The sequence below is a fragment of the Sinohyriopsis cumingii genome, chromosome 7 (genome assembly GCF_028554795.1).
Source record: "Sinohyriopsis cumingii isolate HCF-2022 chromosome 7, ASM2855479v2, whole genome shotgun sequence".
Taxonomy (NCBI): domain Eukaryota; kingdom Metazoa; phylum Mollusca; class Bivalvia; order Unionida; family Unionidae; genus Sinohyriopsis; species Sinohyriopsis cumingii.
This window is the reverse complement of record NC_142967.1, coordinates 122206826-122226769: the sequence shown is the minus strand read 5'-3', so window position 1 is coordinate 122226769 and position 19944 is coordinate 122206826. Positions and strand designations below refer to the sequence as shown.

The following is a 19944-nucleotide window of genomic DNA, read 5'->3' as shown; positions in this document are numbered from 1 at the left end:
ATTGAACTTGAACAAATTAGAGTTTACCCCAAACATAATACCCCAACATTAGCAAAATAAAAAGCAAATCACATCATATATATTGTTTCCCTTGTATCTCTGTTGGCACCTTACAGCCATATGTTGATAGTTAATCTTTTATAAAAATATATTTGCACATAGATATGTAGATTGGAAAGAGTTAAAATGCAGTTATAATTGGAATAGTAACAGCATAGGTGCATATATTGAGAAAGATGATATGATAGTTAGAATAGATTCTGGAAATGGATGCATTTTTAAGAGAGTGAAATTGAAGCAAAACTAACAGTTCACTTATACTCACAGCTGGAGGATTTGTGAACAGTTATTTCATCTATTTTTTTCCTTCATTTATGATATAGTCACCTTCAAATCAGTGACATACATTCAAATAGTTCAGAATGATTTGAGAACTTGTGTCCATTTTATTGTTTGCCAAGCAATGTATTGAGTCTCCTGTGATTATTTTGTAAACGCCACCTGTATGTGCTACATATTCCTAACTTTGAATGAAATCCATTAAGTAGTTAATAATTAGAGATGAGCACCTTTCATATCCAAACACACAACTGTCAGAGAAATCTAACGAGTTGTACTTTTAGCAATTTGCAGAGTTGCCTTAAATTTGGCGACGTGGATCAAACAGTACCTTTCAAAACCTCGGACAAACTGCCAGAGGCTAACTCAATACATTCTGCTTGACAAACAATACAATAATCACAAGGACTTAAGGAAATGAGAACATTTCACAGTAGTTGTTTACCAAATGGTATGAAACTAATTGCTACTTGCGTTTTAACACGAGACTATGACAAAAGAAAAGATGCGAAGTGGAGTTTTAATCTTTAATCATAAGGGACAAGCAGACCAGGCAATTTGTTTGGTCTATATTGTAAAAGACTGGAATACAACCCGAGGTGCGTTGTTGAAACACAAGGCATTGCTTATGTGGGGTATGTTTCGGGTACATTTTAATGCAGGCTGTTGAACAGAAGTTGCAATAAGATCAAACGTCCAAAATGACCATTTCATTTGTTAATTGTGACTGATAATAGTGATGATGAGCTGAATGCAAGTCGGATGTACATGAGAGATGACATAAAATAAGATGGCATGCCGGAAAAATATTACTGGAAATACCAGGGGGCGATTTTGAACCTGCAAATGATTTTGAATGCAACACATTCATTAATTGTTTTTACCAAGCCTAGTTAAAACAGGCAGTTTAGAAGTAGACTGAAATTTTCATTTTTTAGAAATATTGTGCTGCAAACTTGCCCAGCACTCTAAGGGTTGAGATAAATTGAATAAATTAGAATCTACATAGAAATTAAAATGCAACTTAGTTTGATCAAAATACCTCAGTCTGAACAATCAGGCTATGGAGTTGATGGACTTGAAACCCTAATACAGCATTATGTTACAGATAATGAATCCATAGACTATGGCAAGGCACTGATTTAGGAGACTGAAACTTTGCTATAGCTCGTGTTAGTAAAAAAAAGGATTGTTTTGAAGCAGAGATTATAATTCCAACTTCTCCAGCTAAAGGAGACATACTTTGAGGATTTTTTATTTCAGTATAGCTTTAATAGAATGGAGCAGGCAGAAATAAATATGGATATTTCAGTGTTATGTAAGCAGTGAATTATGACTTTCCCCCATTTCCCATTTATTTTGTTGACAAGGGGGATCTCACTTTTTGTTACAATCTTGGCAGCATTGCTGCATCGTGCCGTCGTTGAAATCCTGTTTCTAATTCCATTACTTGTGTCAAGAAAATCAATATGTTACAGTAAACTGTGCAGTGATTTAAGAAAAGGTTGCATTTGTTCCGACCAGCTATCCATTGACAATTTTCTTTTTTTAAAATTTTATATATATTTTTTTATAACTCGCATGTTTAGTGTACATTTTGAAATCTCTTGCAGTTCCTTGGTGACCAGATGGTGAAGGATGCAGGGCTTAGCTGTAAATTTGTAATTGCCAGGAAACCCGAGGGAGCACCTGTCACAGAGAGGTGAGTGAGCTCAAAGGATTAGAACTTATTAATGTATTGATGACAAGAACATGGAAAAGGCTGACATAGATGATTTAGAGTTAGATTTAATTTTGTTACATGTAGAGTGTGACAGTACAAGTTTAAACTTGAGTGGTCTGTGTTTGTTGTTGGTTTTTTTTCTTAAGTTCTACTGGTTGTAGACCAGGATGGCTTATGGGATGGTTTGTTGTCTATCACCCATCCATCTGTTAACACAAGTTTGTTATTGCTACTCCTAAACTACTTTGAGAATCATATTCAGACTTTACACTCGCATTCATACCATGATTTATTCAATCCTAGATGAAAATGATTCTGCTATGGCTTCCACAGTAACTATATGGATAATCTTGTTATCGTTACACCAGAATGGATGGTCGTATCAGCATTGGATTTTCACAACAACAAAAACAACAACAAAAAAACCAAAATTCTTATGACATCTTCTTGGTTTTAAAAGAAAATGATGCTAATCTGATATCCATTGGATAATTTGAAAATCTTTTTCTTGATACACCTATATGAATGGTCATATCAGCATGGGGTTTACACAAAAAGACTATAATGTATGGTTGGTCCTAAATGAAAACGGTCTCGATCCAATATCCAACTTGACCACCACAGTAGCCATCTTGAAAATCTTGTTACTTGTCCACCTGAATGGATGGTACTAACTTATTACAGTGTCTAATTACAGTGTCTAATTGATTCTAAATGAAAAATGGTACCAATCTGATGTCCAAAATGGCTCCCAGAACAATCGTGAAAATGTTCCTACTCTTCTGAATGGATTATCATTCAACATGGGGTTTTCACCAGATGTCATCATATTATGTCTTCTTGGTCCTAAATGAGAATGGTGCCGATGTGGTGTCCAAAATGGCCACCACACTTGCCATCTTGACATTCTGGATGGTCATATCAACTTTGTGATTTTATTAAAAGACTTGTTATTTGGTTGTAAAAATGAAAAGGGTGCTTGTCTGACTTCAGATATGGCCAACATAGCAGCATTCTTGAGAATCTTGCCATTATAGTTTTACTTTAACAGAAAGTCATACTGATGAGTGGTTTTACAAGAAGACATTTTATGATGTCTGATTTCCAATATCACTTCCATAGCCATACTAAAAGTCTATCTGCTTCATGATCTCTCCGAAATCATGTTGCCATAACCATCATGTAAATGTTGTCTTTACTGTCTGAATTGGGTTTTTCTCCAGTCGACTTTTAAAATGCTGTCACTACACCCCATGAATGGATGATCATTACGTGTGTGTGTGTGGGGGGGGTTTCACCAAGTCATCAATCAAAATGATTCCAGTCATAAATCCAATTCGGCTGCTACGATTACTGTTTGAAATTTTATTTTGTCAGAACATACCCTTGAATTAATGATCACTATTAAAGGAAGTTGACATTAAAAGACTGGTAATGATGTTTTAAATGCAAAGCTGACATCCAGTACATGTACCAAAGTATTTAATTTGAATCTTATTATTGCTGAAGAATGGAATATAGAGATGGTGTCAACACCGTTAAATGAAAGTGGTCTTGTGTTGAATTCCTGGAAATTCTTTTCACCCAGTAGATTGTTAGTCCCAATGAGGGACTGGGTCTTCTTCCCCTCACCCCTTTTGAGAAAGGCCATTAATAAAGGTGGGGGAGGAATATGTGTTTTGTATGAAATGTATTGTCGTCTGTCTTTGTTAGCGCTACAGTTGTTACTTTTGTTCCTTTGCATGTTTAGGTAGACCGCAAAACATATAGCTTTTGTATGACCATTAATCAAGTTAGTCAAAGATTTGTCAGAAAAATAAAATGACCAAGCTTCAAGTGCGATTTTCAGCAATTGAAAATAAATTATTTATTTTTTCAAATATACTGTATGGAAACATTTCAGATGAATTTCCTGGAAAAGTAAAGGATGTCTGTAAAAGTTGCAGGTTTATAAAACTTTCGTTGATTTGAACATTGATTATTTGAGATATTCAATACGATGGTCTTTCCATCTTTGGAAGGTAAGTGGTGCCCTTTTCTCAATGTTGACCTTCTTGGTTTTATTTCCAGTATACAGACAACAGATAGACATATAGTTATCATATATTTATATGCAGTTCTCTTTGATGAGAAGATATCAACAATATTTTCAAAGAGACTACCTGTTGGTTGGAGTGAGATTTATACATTTTAGGCCATATAATGGTGGCTCCATTTAACTCCCTTTGTTTTGTACAAAATGAATGATTTGAAAACATATTACCAATTTTGTGTCTCGGTTACACTTGGAAGACGTTACAATGTTATCTTCACCAAAAAAAATTAATGCAGTTTCCTCGTGCAAAGAAAATTTCACCCAGAACAAATCTGGTCATGGGAATACAGTTGAATACCAACAAAATCTATCACATTTTATTTCCTCCAGATGCAAAATACTGCTGCAGCCACAATCATTTGTATTTGTTAGTGAAAAAGGAAAACTATTCACTACACCAAATCATATTGCAGGATTTTCTTTTAATTTGCACCATGTTATAAACTTTAGCAATTTGAAATTTGCCCCATCGCTCATTCTCTGCTAATTTCATTTATTCCATCAATACCTTTATTCACTTGTTAAATATCTCTATAAAAAAGAGAAATTCCAAATTTGTTTCCCATGTACAATTGAGGAGAGATTATGACAGGATTTTATTTTAAAGGAGACCTCTCCCTTTATCAAAGAAACGAGGAGAGGAAGAAATGGTCATAGGTCAATAAATGACCTAAACTTATTTGTCTTTCTTTCTTCCGCCTCGACTTTCTTATAGCTCTACTGAAATCAAAGTCTTTGAAAGATGTCACCCCTAGTTGTATAATACTCTGCTCCTTTTCTTTGTATCGGTATTGCTCTGTGCTTTATACTTAGCTGTCACCTTGAATATGTTGGGAAGCTGATCTTTGTGACTTATGAACAATTTTCCAGAGATCAGATACTATCTTTTAGATATATTAGGGCTGTTCCAGTAAAACATATACCACCCCCGCCTGCCCCCCCCCCGGGACGGCACTTCAAACAAACTTCTGTAGGAGGTTGTGTTTCAAACTATTTTGATTCTGACAGTGGAAGGTGGTTAGGAAAATCACTTCTGTTGTGGGTTGTGCTAACAAAATGAGAAATCGCTGGTGGGGTTGTCAGAAAGAAGAAAAGAAAAAAAACCAATATAAATTTAAAATCGCATCTACCTCCTCCCTCCCCAGCAGTCTAACATGAATAAAACATTGGGTCAGAAAATGATGCCAGTACACGCGAGTGCACGTAATTTGTACGAATTCGCGTACATTTAAAGCATTGATACGCGTTCGGCAAATTACGTCAACACTGCAGATATAAAAAATGTGCATTGTGCAGTATGCAATTTTTATTAAACTTTTAACTTTAACTTGAAAAGTGCATTTTGCGACATAATTCGTGCTGCCGCAGCTGTCTCACAGGGCTTGATGCAACATCCAAATATCTGGATACTTCAGTTCGACATGAATGGCTGTTGAAACTAAATTTGATTCGTTCATTGGCCCTGGAACAAGTATTTTATGGAGTTTTAGCCTTACTTTCATCGTGGAAGTTTTACAAATGTGTGTTTCCAATAAGGGCCACACAGGAAACCAAAATGGTTGAATCACAACACGGTTTGTCTTCAGACGACGTTTTCGTCAACAAATACTGGCTGGTGATAGCCATGATGACAATGAATTTCATGTACATCGGTCTGTTGGACATTGGAAGAATGTCACTGGAAATACCAGCGTGTGATTTTGAGCCTAAAATTGATGTTGAGTGCGAGTCTGATGTACGTGTTGAATGGACAATATGCCAGTTATATTTATTAAATATACCCATGTCTAAACAAGCAGACTATGGGAATGTTGGACTTAAAACCCTAATACAGCATTATGGAAGAAAAAAATCTGGCATAAGAGGCAGCAAAACACTGATTCAAGGAAGTGAATCTTTGGCAGGGTTCATGTTAGTGAAAACTGACAGAGGTCTCGGAAATGCTTATAATCACGCGTATTTGGACACCAATTTTTTTTATTTAGGTGGGCGGTAAAATTCAAAGACTTGCCAGTCCTGCTTCAGTCACCTGCATAGTGGGAAAATGTGTTGATCAGTTAGCTATGATGATATTTACAATGACAGAATTCAGTGGTTGAAAGCCCCCCCCCCCCTCCTCCCGTCGTCACCATTATAAGAGTACATCAAAAGAACATGCTGCAATAGCTAAGCGGCGAGATCAAAGGCTTTGACCAGCAGCTGGGTGGGAAAATCTACTGATATTTACAGTGCTTGAATTCAGAGGCAGAAATACCCAGAGATGTACATGTGGTCATTTATAACAGTACATCAAATAAACAACTTTAGCTTTCATTCTTATGTTCATTTCTGAGAGTAAAGGAATAAGCAGTGCACGTGACCTTGGAATCATGACATGTTGAGACATAGACTTGAATGAGTATTTTGGGGTTCAACGGCAAACTGACGAAGATTGTGAGAGTCAGGAGAGGGCTAAAGTTGCTAGAACTGATAGTTTGAAAGGGACATTAGCCAAGTGTAAGAAAGTGTGTGATGCCTAGCTTAGTGCTTTGAATAAGACCTTCCTTGGATCGAAAAAATTCAGACTCACTCTGATGGACAAGCAAGAGCTATGTCAGTGTTTTAAAGAATGTAGAAATTAAACTCTATGGCAACCAATAGTTCTTATAACTGGCATAGTTTTCTGAGAGGGGACTGCAACTTTTCCTGATGGGACTCATATTTTTACCAAAATGGGAGCCATGGACTCTTAGTTTTAAAATCCTAATGAGACCTCAGGTTCGAAACTTTTCGTTTTGGGACAGAGATATCCAAGAGAGAATACGCATGGGGCCATACATGTGAGATGTTGAAAATTGCACAACCATAAAGAACAGTAACTTGTTCAAGCTAGTTATGCATATGCATTTCAGACAGCAGGCAATGAAAGGAGTTCACAGCACAGAATAATATTTGTACACCGAGGAGGAGAATCGTATTATATTCAGAAACAATTAACAGATTAATGCTCATAGGGAACATCAGAGAATCCCCATACAACATAATAAGTGTGTGTAGATCTCAAGTTGGCAGTTGGTATGACCAAATGATGTACATGCTGTATGTGCAAAAATTAAATGACATTAAACATAAGAGACTGATTGATCTGTGTAAACTAAAAGCAAGATGGATAAAAATTTCTCCTGTTTGTGTTCGGTTCTTCCTATGTATATTTCGATCATGGTGGTATTTTCTGCAGACCTCATTGGCACTTAGTTCCAAGCCATCATTTGGTATTTGTATTGCAAAATGGATAAGTAAAAATGTATATTATCTAGTACAATACATTTTTAAGCAGTATCATTAACTGAAGATGAAATTGATGAAAAAATACTTGATGTCATTCTGATATATGATTCTTTACTACACTACTAATCTGTTCATCCTGATTTTTTTTTTTTTACCATCTCCTTTAGTCTTACTGGTACCAGTGCTTTTAATAAAATTGTAACTTCTATTTTCTTGCAATCTAAATTTTTGTAATGATGTGTTATTGTCAAAAGGTAAAATGTGCTTAGTGTTGTAAAATCTAAAACTATTAATTAGCAAGGGACTAAAGTAAAAAGTGGACAAATTATTGCCATATTACAGTGCTGTTAGAAACAACGGAATAGTCGTACAAGATGTATTTTGCACAAAGTTGTAGAACTAGCACTCGTATTGTCACCATATATTCTACTTAAATAATTATATCATTATTTCTGTATATTCTTATCAGTATTTTACTAATGGTAGTAATTTTCTGATCTGATGTTGTTCATTTCTTGCGCAATTTTTACACATCAAGAATTCTCACCGTATCATTAAAAACAATGTAATCTGCACCAAATCGAGTTGTTTGAGAAGAAATTAATTTTTTTAACTCAAAAGTTACTGAAGCTACGAGTTCTTGCCTTAAAGTCTCACATTAAATAATATTTGAAGTAGCCACGATAGTAGTTTAGGATGCAGCTGTACCAATTTCACCTTTGGTATATCCAAATCTTGAATGTGATGGAGGAACATAGCTCCAAAATAAACACATCAATTTTAGAACCTGTTCATTGACTATGAATCAACTATCCGAGTCCAACTGAATTGCTAGAAATTTTTTAATACTGTGACAACATCAGAATTAGCTGTCAAATATGGAGTAAGCCTATAGTCTTTATGCCATCCTAACCAAGACCCCACCACAACCACATGACCATGCCCAATGACATCACAGTAATAATCACTATACAACTAGAGATGACATCTCTTCGAGAATTTTGATTTCAGTAGAGCTGTAACAGAGTGGAACAGTAAGAAAGAGTGACAGATATTTAAGTGTTAGGGAGATATTTAACAATGGCTATTCCCACCACCACCACTTCCTCATTGGAGATCACACACACACAAAACACAGAGTACATCCTGAAATCCTGGCAGCATCCCTGCAGAGGAGATAATTTGACTATTCAATTTTATTGGTCTCTGGTTATCCCATGGTATTTCTTTTACTTGAACATTATCTTACAGTGTCCATTCAGCATGGTCGAAAAAGGCTTACAACCATTGAGAGTTGTTCAAGGACTCAAATTACTACAGATGTGAAAGAATGAGAACCATACTATAAATCAGTGAAGATAAAATAGAGTATATATGTGTTTGACTGTCCCTGATTGGTTGATAATGAAAGTAAGATTTTAGTAAAAAAAATCTTTTGAGAGCTTGTCCTACCTGTAACTGAAAAAAGTGAGGGACATTGTTTTATCAACATAATTTCCATCCCTTTACTGACCCAAGTTTGGATGACTCATTACTGAAATCAGCAGCTGACTCTTCAGTGCAGTATTGAAAGCACACATTTCAAATTTGTATAGATCCAGAAAATGGTGCGGCTGTTATGTTTTTTTTTTTCTTCACAAAAGCTGTCATCATAGATGTGTCTATACTGATATAAATTTGATCATGAGCACTCAAAATTTTAAGTTACTGAATTTTAATATCGTGGTGTTTGCACAAATTTACAGTGGGAGCTAAATTAGTGCAGAGTCCTGAACTATTGAGTTTTGTGCAGAAATATGGAATCCAAGCAGAATACATCCGGAAATGTAGAGGTTTTCAATCTTGGATTTAGTCTCCCCATTGTGTTTCACACTGATACTCACATTCACAGAACATTTGTATAGTAGTAGGAAAAGTAAGTGAGAAATTTAGATACATATCATAAACAAGACAAACAGTATGTGGGGGGAGAAGATCATAAGAACAGGCTGGAATGGAGAAGTATAATAAAAACAATAGCGAGTAGAAGTGTGCCTCTTTTTTTATGTGTGCAACATTATTTTCTTAGCTTCAGTAAGAATTTTCATCAAAAGGAAGACAATAAAGGGTGTACAGTTAACTAAACCAATATGAATTTAACTACTTAAAAGATGTATCAAATTGATTTTAACCTTCTGGTCTGTTTCTGTCCATTCTGGTTATATGTCCACTGAATCAGAATGGTTGGAAAAAATATTTGGCAAATTTAAAAAATTTAAAATCTTTTGGCAGATTATGATTATACCCTACTTCTGCCTGAGAGATGTGAATAATTTTCTTTCTTGGTTTGTTGATTGTGGTTGTTGCTCAATTCAAATGCATCATTGAAAAACATTGATGCATTCTCATACTATGTTACAAATATTTATTAGATGCATATCATCAGATATTGGTAAATACAGCTTGAATAAACTGTAAGAGTTCTAGTTGGAACAATGAACATTGTTAAGAGAAAATTTAAGTGAGCTAAAATGTAAACTTTTCGGCAGTGTGGGATGCAGGATTGCTCAAGACTTTTCCATCTCATATGCTCACCATGAAAATTTCATTTGCACTAACTGATGATGACTTTTAGGTAACTGTCAGAAAGGCATAATTGACGATATTCTAAGGTCTACAAAAATTACTTGAGTCAAAAGTTATAAACTTGTACAGCTGTGGCAAAAATGATTGACTAGTACCTTTGCTGCTGTTGCCACAGTTGATTAGTTGGTTGATTCAGTGTGGTTTGATTTGGGGATTTTTGGTTATTTTTTTACAATATATTAGGTGGAGGAAGAACCCTGAAAGACTATATATGGCAGCCAGTTTTACTGCTGAAGAAAATCCAAGTCCTTTTGAGACACCAAACACCACTTATGTAGAACCACTGGTCTTCCACAAGTAACTGGCAACATTCTCATTTACATATTGGAGGCAAGTAATCATATGACAAGCATCTTGTACCACTGCCATGGAAGCCCCTCAGATCTGTATCACAAGACAAGCATCTTACACCACTCTGCTATGAAAGCCCCTCAGGCCATAGGTATAAGTCTCATATGAAAGACTAGAAGTGGAGATAGAAACTGTGACAACTGGATTGAAAGTGCAGAATGTTACTGCTAGGCCATCAGTGATGATTATGATGCTGTTGACAATACAGTTAACTGCAATGACATTGATTTTATGAGTGCTCTGGGAAAAATGATTCCTTGACTTTCATCCATTTTTTAAAATCTATGATATAAAAATGTTTGACTTGCTATATTTTATTATAACTTTATATTAGTCTTGCAACAAGGCGTAAAAATAAGACATCGGTAACTGAAAAAGATGTTCTTACAAGAAATGATATGGTGTAAAAGTAGACAAATGATGCAACATCACTTCCACAGGCATCATTGTTTTTTTCTCTGACAAATCATACAAGTTTACCAAAACATTTATTGGAAAAAATAACAATGAAACATAGAATCTGACCACACATTTAAAGCAATACAATATTTAACTATTATTCTAATCAAAAGCAGCATGCCTGAGAACAAAGAAAAATAGCAAGACATATTGATCACTTTAGGAAACACAGAGTTTAGTAAGGATACAAATTCATGATTTCTGTATTAGAATAGAAATATCTATTATAAAATCTGCATTCATGGATGTTAAATTAGTAGGTATTAAACGACTGATCAATGACATCTACAAATAATAAGCCATCATAAAAATCTGATTTCACAGTATCAGAGACATACTTGGCTGACAGACAAACAAACAAAAAGACAAAAGACTGATTATAATGAATGAATACAAATAAAAATATGCAGTAGATTATATGATGTATATGAATTCAGTAGATTACCTCCAGCCAGCTGTCATTTAAATCGCTTCTGTCCCCAACCCAATATTAAAATCGCTTCTACCGCCCACTAACCCATAGCCAGAAATTATGTTAAAAATATACTTCTGTAGGGGCAGTGTTTCTCGATTAAAACACATCTAACAGTGGATCATACTTTTTTGAAATTGCTTCTGTTGTGGGTTGGTTGAATTTGAAAGTGCCTTCACCCCGGGGGGTATATGTTTTACTGGAACAGCCCTTAGCTGCAAAATAGGATTTTTCACTAATTTAAACTTCCTTTGTTAAATCAGTAGTTTACTGACTACTATGCCAGATTTCTTGTCTGTTCTGTAATGATGTATAAGGTAGTTAGTCCATCAATGCTTGTGCAGAGAGAGGTATTAAAATAAATATCTTTGCAGTAAAACCTGTCATGAGAGAATTTCCCTTCTGCCAATAAAAAAGATGTGTTCTCTCTTGATAGGTTTGTACAAAAAGCCTAGTTTCCAAGGTCCAGTTTCAGAACAATTTAAAGGCAAATAACCACTATCACTATACACATATTCTATTATTTATTAAAAATTCTTGCTAAAATATTGTATGCATTCATCTGAAAACAAAAGTATATAGCAACAAAGATATCCATATATTTGAAGATCACGTGTACATGTATTATCATACAAAATCGTTTCTGATTTACTCTTGTTCTTTTTTAACACCCTAAATTTGTTTTACCAACGTTTAAACTGCTATTTTGCGAGTGGTCTGCAATTTTGCACTTTCAGTTACAATAATTATTTTCTCCAGCGTTAAAATTTGTCTGTTTTTAGTTGGAGGTACTTCCGTTGTTATTAAGGTACTAGTCATTAACATATTTCATGATCAGTTGTTATATCGACTGTAAAGACGGTTATGACTAGGACTTTGGGGGAAATATGAAAAATCTATAAATGTACTTTGCGTATCTAACAATTAATGAAATAAAAAGAAAAAGTTTTCTCATCCAGAAACAGTATTATTTACTTAGAGACAAAAGTCAATGGCTCATTTCAAAGAAGATGTACAGGAATTATCTCTATAAATAAAGGGTGTAACCTGATTGCACCAGCTTGAACAGACTACATCTTGGTGATTGGATGTTATCACTGTAACATCCGGGGCGGGGGGGGGAGGGAAAAAAACGGCAAAACATCACAAGCCTTTAACACTATCAATTGAATCCAGCAAACGATTCTCACTTGTTGGTTTAATAAAACAAAGACCTTATTCACCACCACGCAATAAGGATTTACTCTAAGAACAAACCACTACATTAATTTTGGCACTACAAGGGCAATTCGCAACATGTACATTAGCATGGTTTATGGACCGGACCACATACAAACTGGTAACCACTTATTTTTTTTATTATTTTTTTTTATCAGAACAATTGTTACTATACAAACAGTCATTGTTACAAATGATTACATAAAGATAAGTGCTTAATCAGACCAATCTTTACTATACAAGCGGTCGTGGTTTTAAATGATTACCTAAAGACCAGTGGTGTCTTTCTCTGTTCTCACAATACAGTCGTTCATAGAGATACTAGGTCTTGTACATATGCGTGTTAGCAACGAAAAGTTTGGAAACCAGGCTAAGTGATGAAATGATCTATATGTAATTCAGTCTGGTTTACAATAGAAAATATAAACACTAAAAGCAAACCTAAATTTTTTCAGATAATTCAGCGTCTTTTTTTAAAATTATTTTTAAAATTATTTTTTAGAATGGTGTAAGTGATCATTGTTACAGGAATGGTATAAAGGTTGGCAGAGTTTATGCCTGTTTTTGTGATGTGGTCGTTCATAGCAGTGGCAAAATGCATTTTTTTTGCCAAGACTTTGTGGTCACTGGTCGCGTTCATGAGGTGGTCACTCGATCCGTGCATTATGGTTATGGTCGGAAATGACAGGGGTTGCTTATAATTTTTTTAAACCCAATATTTTCAATTATTTAAACCCTGATATCGATACATATGATCTGCAGGGCAAATTTGATTAATTAAAAAACTGAAAATTGCATTATACTTTTAAATTGTATTTTAATTAGCTCAGTATTCTGCATTTTGTACATTTAATTTTGAAATACCACTGAAAGGGTCATTCCGTCTATTATTTCTCCATCTAGCATGTACATCTGACTCGTATTTAACACCATTTTGGGCTCAAAATCACTCACTGGTATCTCCATTAACACTTTTCCCATCTCCAGCCTGATATACATCATAACTTTAAGAAGTTATTGCTATCATAACTATCATCAGCAAGTATTTGCCAAACGAAATCTTAATGAACCACGCAGAGAATCAGACATTTTGGATTTTCTAGGTAGCTTGTATTATAACAGCATTTGTCAAACTTTCTTCATGAATGGTGCAAACTACACCATTATTTTTTATTCCTGGGGATGTTCTAATCAAATTCAGTTTCACAACCATTCATGTCGTGCTTGAAGAACCCATATGTGGAACATTTGCTATCCAAAAGACATATGTCTTGGCAAGACGATTAAATAACAGTGTATTCCTCCACTGAGCACTTTCATGTGGGACTTAGGAATTTGCTTAATTTTTTTACGTTACGCTGTTCTCCAAGCATGTGAATTCGTACGAAATTGTTCATGCAGTGGTACACCTGACAGCATCTCTGCTTGAGTACTTGAGATATCTAATGACTTTATCACGAAGTCCCACTGTTGCTCTGCCAATACTGTTTGTCACTTAGAGAATAAGCTACATTGATTTCTGACAAGCTGATTTCTGACAAGCAATAACCACAAATGAGAATTCATTGCAACACATTTCAGCGTGCAACACACCAGTAGTGTAGCTTTCAAATCGACCAAAGGAGTCAAGATACAATTCAAAGTATAAACTTGCGTGAAAGTGATTATTAAATGATGAATATAGTACTTTATACATGTGGAACACTGTTGGAATGTACAAGATATACTGAACATACCTGTGGGTTAAGATAATTGGCATGAAATGGGGGGGTTTACAAACCATGTCACTTTGAGTTAACTGGTAGGTGGCTAGTGGCTATTCTCAAATAATCTTTAATGACACATCCTGCATTCTATTGCGTGATTAGATGTTTATTCAGATTGGAACTTGGATGTTATTATAGTCTTGAAATGAAATCCGATTTTGATGTTAAAAATGTATGCTTTCTTTGCCAAATTATTGTGGATTCCATTTAGTTACTGCCATAAGGGAACCATGAGAAAATATTTTCTTGCAGAAATAACCTTTAAAAACGTGTGGATCTGCAGACGTCATCAGTCATGATAAACCATGCATCAAATTTAAATAGATTCCCTAAATTAATATGCAGCTTGATTTAATTGAAGTACCATCTATTTGTTGACTTTGAAGAAAATAAAGACTTTCAATATTTAATTCCGAGTTTCAATTCATGACTAGGAGTACAGTCGATGATTTATTTGGTCCCTGGAAGGCGTTGATTCAAAATATTCCATTTAAATCACAAATTCACCATTTGACCATCAGTGACTGAACTTTTTAATTTTTCATAGTTTTTCAATGTGAATAGAATATTCAAGCACAGGTTTTCTTAGCGACTAGACTAATCAAGCACAAATATAAATAGACTTGTCAAGCACAAGTTTTCTGACAATTATTTAATGCCCCTGTTGGTGTTTGAATTTTATTACAGAGCCATTCTACTGTGTACTTATTGGTGTTTAAATTTCATTACAGAGCCATTCCACTATGTCGTCATTGGTGTACTTTTATTTTTCATTACAGAGCCATTCCACTGGCAATTTTCCAGGCAGAGCCCAGTGTCAAAAAACATTACCTGAGAAAATGGCTTAAAAACGCAGGAATGACAAATTTTGACATTAGAGAGGTTTGTTCATGCTTATTGATCTATTCTCCTCCAGTTCATTATAAATCCATGTAGCAATACTACCTTCAGTCTTAACCATTGTTTGCATGTTTTCCAGTTTCAGGCATTCATTTTAAATTTTCCAGTCATAAAGAGTGTTTAATGGTGTGTATGTCTGTTTCGACTTTTGTTTCTGCACAATAGCAACAATTTTTCTTTTATTTTATTTTATTTTCCGTGGTGAAGTTAAATTTAGGGCATGTATTTTGATGAAACTTTGTTGAGGGATTGCATATTTTGTTTGGGAGGTATCTAGTCAGCTTTTTATAAAGGGGTTATGAACATTAGCTTTTGTTCATACTTTTTGTTCAGCATTGAGTAAATAAATAAATTCATCACATTGTTATAAAAATGTTCACTGGACATGCGCATACCAATTGCTGGGTATATAGATCAGCTGTCGTTTCCAAATCTGAAATGTGTTAATTCAAGTTAAAATTGTATTGTGATGAATAAATGGAAGACCTATCAAAATTTTGCCGCCATATAGAAAATAAGAATGATTGGAAGCTGATTGACGGAACGGGCCTAATGTATTGTGATGTGTTGACTTTGTCTTGCTGTTTAAGATTCTGGACTGGGAATATTACATAGAACGACTGGGAGGATGTGTGCAGAAGATCATCACTATTCCAGCTGCCCTGCAACAGGTACCAATATTCTTTGTTTATTTGCAGCTTTTGCTCTTTAGAGCAGTGTTTCTTCTAGTGTGCAGTTTTACACAAAAACAATTTATGCATTTTTGTGAGAGCCTAATGCAAAAGCTTTAGTCATGGGGGACATTTGTGTCCCTTCCCCAAGGCGTTGGTGTCTGCACAGACAAATGTACATATACAGTCAAATCCATTTATCTCAACCTCAGTTATCTCTACAACCTGTTGAGCATTTTGGTCTATCTAAATCTCAACCTCAGTTATCTCTACAACCTGTTGAGCATTTTGATCTATCTAAATTTCAACCTCAGTTATCTCTACAACCTGTTGAGCATTTTGGTCTATCTAAATCTCAACCTCAGTTATCTCTACAACCTGTGTATGTTGAGCATTTTGGTCTATTTAAATTTCAACCTCAGTTATCTCTACAACCTGTGTATGTTGAGCATTTTGGTCTATCTAAATTTCAAAACTGAAAATATACAGCTTCTCCAAGAATTGTGACGGTCAAAATCAAGTTGTCCTCTTTCGAATAATTCACATTACAAAATAATATTATAGTCCAGTAATAAGAATAATATCTAGTACAACATAAAACACATCTGCAGATATAAAACAAGAACATAAGAAATGAAGAGATCAACAAAGTTGGAATGAATCAGATATTGCTCATTTCTTTCCTTGTATGCATCCTCTATTCTGACTAAATTTCACATTATAATGAACATGATGGATCTTACTAAATTTTCTTTGAATTTTCCTATTCATGTGACACAGTCCAACCAATGGGAAGTTGCTGAATTCTTCTAGAAACATTGAAATCCCATCAGCCATTGAGAAATTAAGCCATAGGCACCATTAAGTCCTATTAAGAGTATTAGATTATTATTAATAATTGTCAACATGTATGTAAACATCTATTTATAAATCCTACATAATTCTTGTTCTGAACAGAAATTAAATAAAATCAAATACAAGGGGATACTGAAAATATAGCTATACATAACCAGTTTTTATCAACTTTTTATAGTACCTCAACTTCGTTGTAGAAATAATTACTCTTTTTATTGTTTTACATTTTTTATAACATTTATCATTAATTAGATCGATTGATTGGTTGGTCAGCAGGTAGGTTGCAGCAGGCTGGCATATATGATTCTTATATATTCATTGTAACCTATTTTTGCAGGAGTATTTTTTGAAGCAATATACAATGTTAAAATCTGTCCATAATGGACAGAATGTCACAAAGACAAGGCTTGGAGGCAAATTTACTTGTTTTTACAGATTTTTATTTGTTACAAGTTAAGTTTCTGAATGGAAGATAGGAAATAAGAGAGTGGCAAGACTTCAGTGCACATATCTAATCAGGGGTAGATAAAACTGGGTCAACCAGTGATGAAGTCTGGTGTACTTACAGCTAAAATGGAGTGCATATCTCTCCTCAACACAATTCCTGTTCATTGCAAGCTGTCACTACACCCCTGTGTACAGCCGAATAGATGGAAGTATCAACCAATTCGGTACTTTGAACTTGGGCCCTTTTGATTTTTAGTTCGTTTTCACCCATTAAGTCATGCTACATCGTCATATTGCGAGACCTTGTATCATTCAATAATAAAGGTAAAATTTAACTTGGTTCACACAGTAAAATAAAGTAAACATTTCGTTGCTTAGGTGCCAAACCCAGTGCCGAGGATTCATCATCCTGACTGGTTACAGAAGAAGCTTCTGGAAAGGAATGATGTCTTTAAGCAGAAGAAAATCAGCGAAATCTTTGCACCAGCTCCAAAGCCGTCTCCCAAAGAGGTATGAAAAATGTGGCAATTCACAAATTTATTATTCGTTTTCCTTTTTTACTGATCACATATTTAATACAGTATTTGGTAATCATGTGTTAATAGAAAGGTGAATCTAAATCATGATCACTAGGCATTCATCCAGGCTTGCCCCATCACTCATTCTATACTAATTTCATTTATTCCATCAGCACCTTCATTAACTGGTTAAATATCTGCATATAAAAGAGAAATTCCGTATTTGTTCCCCATGTACATAGAAACAGATGTCATGACAAGAACGGTTAAATAAAAATTGTATCCTTCGCTGAGCACATTTTACATATGTGGGACTTTCAACGAATTTGCAGAAGTTCTCACCTTTCTCTGTTCTCAAAGTGTGCGAATTCGTACAAATGTTTGCATGATTCATGCAATGGCAAACCCTGACAGCATCTCAATTTAAGTATTTGACATATCTAATGACTTTCCCACCGAGACTAATTTGCTCTGCCAATACTTGTCATGCAGAGAATAAGCTACATTGATTTCTGATTGGTGGTTATTGTTTAACCTGGAGTGGAACAACCAATAACGGCTAATGAGAATTCATTGAACTCCTTGCATCATGTAATATGAATTTTCTCAATGAGTGCAGCAAGTGGTATTTGGATTTATTCAGTGGGCTGTATACAGCATGTAGCATATGGAAAAATTCTGTGAGCTCTATACAGCATGTAGAATCTAGATAAATTCAATGAGCTCTGTGCAGCAAAGAACATATGGATTTATTGTGAGTTCTATACAGCAAGTAGCATATGGATAAATGAGCTCTATACAGCAAGTAGCATATGGATAAATTCAATGAGTGCTATATACCTTTTTTAGGAAGTCGAATTTGGGTTTTTCCAGTCCAATATTTAATGTATGTGCAACCAATGTAGGGCAACTTTTAAGCAGTTGTCATGAACATAGTGTATATTCATGAAGAAAGTTTCAAACAAATTTTTAAAGGTTTGACATCTGTACACCCTTCACAGAAATAGTGTGTTTAAAAGTCCTAAAACAGAAAAGTACTGTTGTTGCCCTAAGGAATTTGTACTACTCTGTCCACAGTCCTGGATAGGACTTACAAAGTTGTATGATCCATTTGTGAAAGGGAAGTGGTGGGTAGACGCTTTCGTATGTGACCAGAATTACAATTTGTACAAATCTAGGTGTATTTAGATTACTGTTTAAGACTATATACTTGCAAAAACATGAGGAATATTCAATCTCTTTGTTGCATATAATGAATTTCATAGTGGATGGATGCATACTACAGGTGAACACAGCATTATCAATGCCAGCGTAATCAGATCCCAAACCCAATGTGAGAAGCCACACAAGTTACACATAGCTCATAGTACTGTAGCAAACTGATCATTGCAAATGTATTGCAGGATGAGTTAACTCGTCATTATTATCCATATTTTTTCATGGAGTTGGCAAACTAAGGAGAGAGAGAGAATAAATTTCTTAGCCAATCCAGTGTATCATAAGCATTTTTGGGATTCACTTTCATTCCCATTTAATTTATTAAATTGATGGCAAATCTTTGAGGAATCTGCTTAATATGTTATGTGCTGCCTTTGGTGTTCATTGTTTGCTGCTAATTAGACAAGTTCACTTTTTTATTTTTGGATTATTCATTACCATGCAGTCATAAGAGAGGGGTGGGTGGAGTTTAGATGAGAGCCACGATGCAGTAACAAAGCAGTGATCATTTATTGTTAAAAATACTTGATGAAAACGTACATTTCAACTCTTTTACTTGTGTGCTGGCATATTGTTGTTTACTGCTATCTGCAGCGATATATGACAAAAGTTCTATTTATGTAAGAAGTGAAGGTCACTCGCTCTACATCAAATGCGCATGACCATACCAGATGCGGCTATGGGATAGGTTTGGCCAGCTAAAAAAAAGTGTCTGAAAATGATCTATACAGCATGTAGAATGTAAATTCAGTGAGCTCTATACAGCAAGTAGTATGGATAAATTCAATGAGCTCTGTACAGCATGTAACATATGGATTTATTGTGAGCTCTATACAGCAAGTAGCAAATGGATAAATTCAGTGAGCTCTATACAGCATGTAGAATATGGATAAATTCAAGAAAGCAGTATACAGCATGTAGCATATGGATAAATTCAGTGAGCTCTATACAGCATGTAGCATATGGATAAATTTAATGAACTCTACAGCATGTAGCATATGGATTTATTGTGAACTCTAT

The 19944-nt window shown here is 34.8% G+C and overlaps 1 protein-coding gene across 2 annotated transcripts in view; it reads left to right on the top strand.

Moving 5' to 3' along the window:
• Positions 1 to 19944, top strand: part of LOC149796051 (DNA polymerase epsilon catalytic subunit A-like) — a 148038-nt gene that overhangs the window by 66175 nt on the left and 61919 nt on the right. For both annotated transcript variants that reach the window (XM_089965969.1, XM_089965968.1), the window contains exons 26-29: positions 1953 to 2041; positions 15095 to 15197; positions 15806 to 15886; positions 17567 to 17698. In XM_089965969.1, the coding sequence (XP_089822095.1) occupies positions 1953 to 2041; positions 15095 to 15197; positions 15806 to 15886; positions 17567 to 17698 (405 nt within the window). The remainder of the gene's footprint in view (positions 1 to 1952; positions 2042 to 15094; positions 15198 to 15805; positions 15887 to 17566; positions 17699 to 19944) is intronic.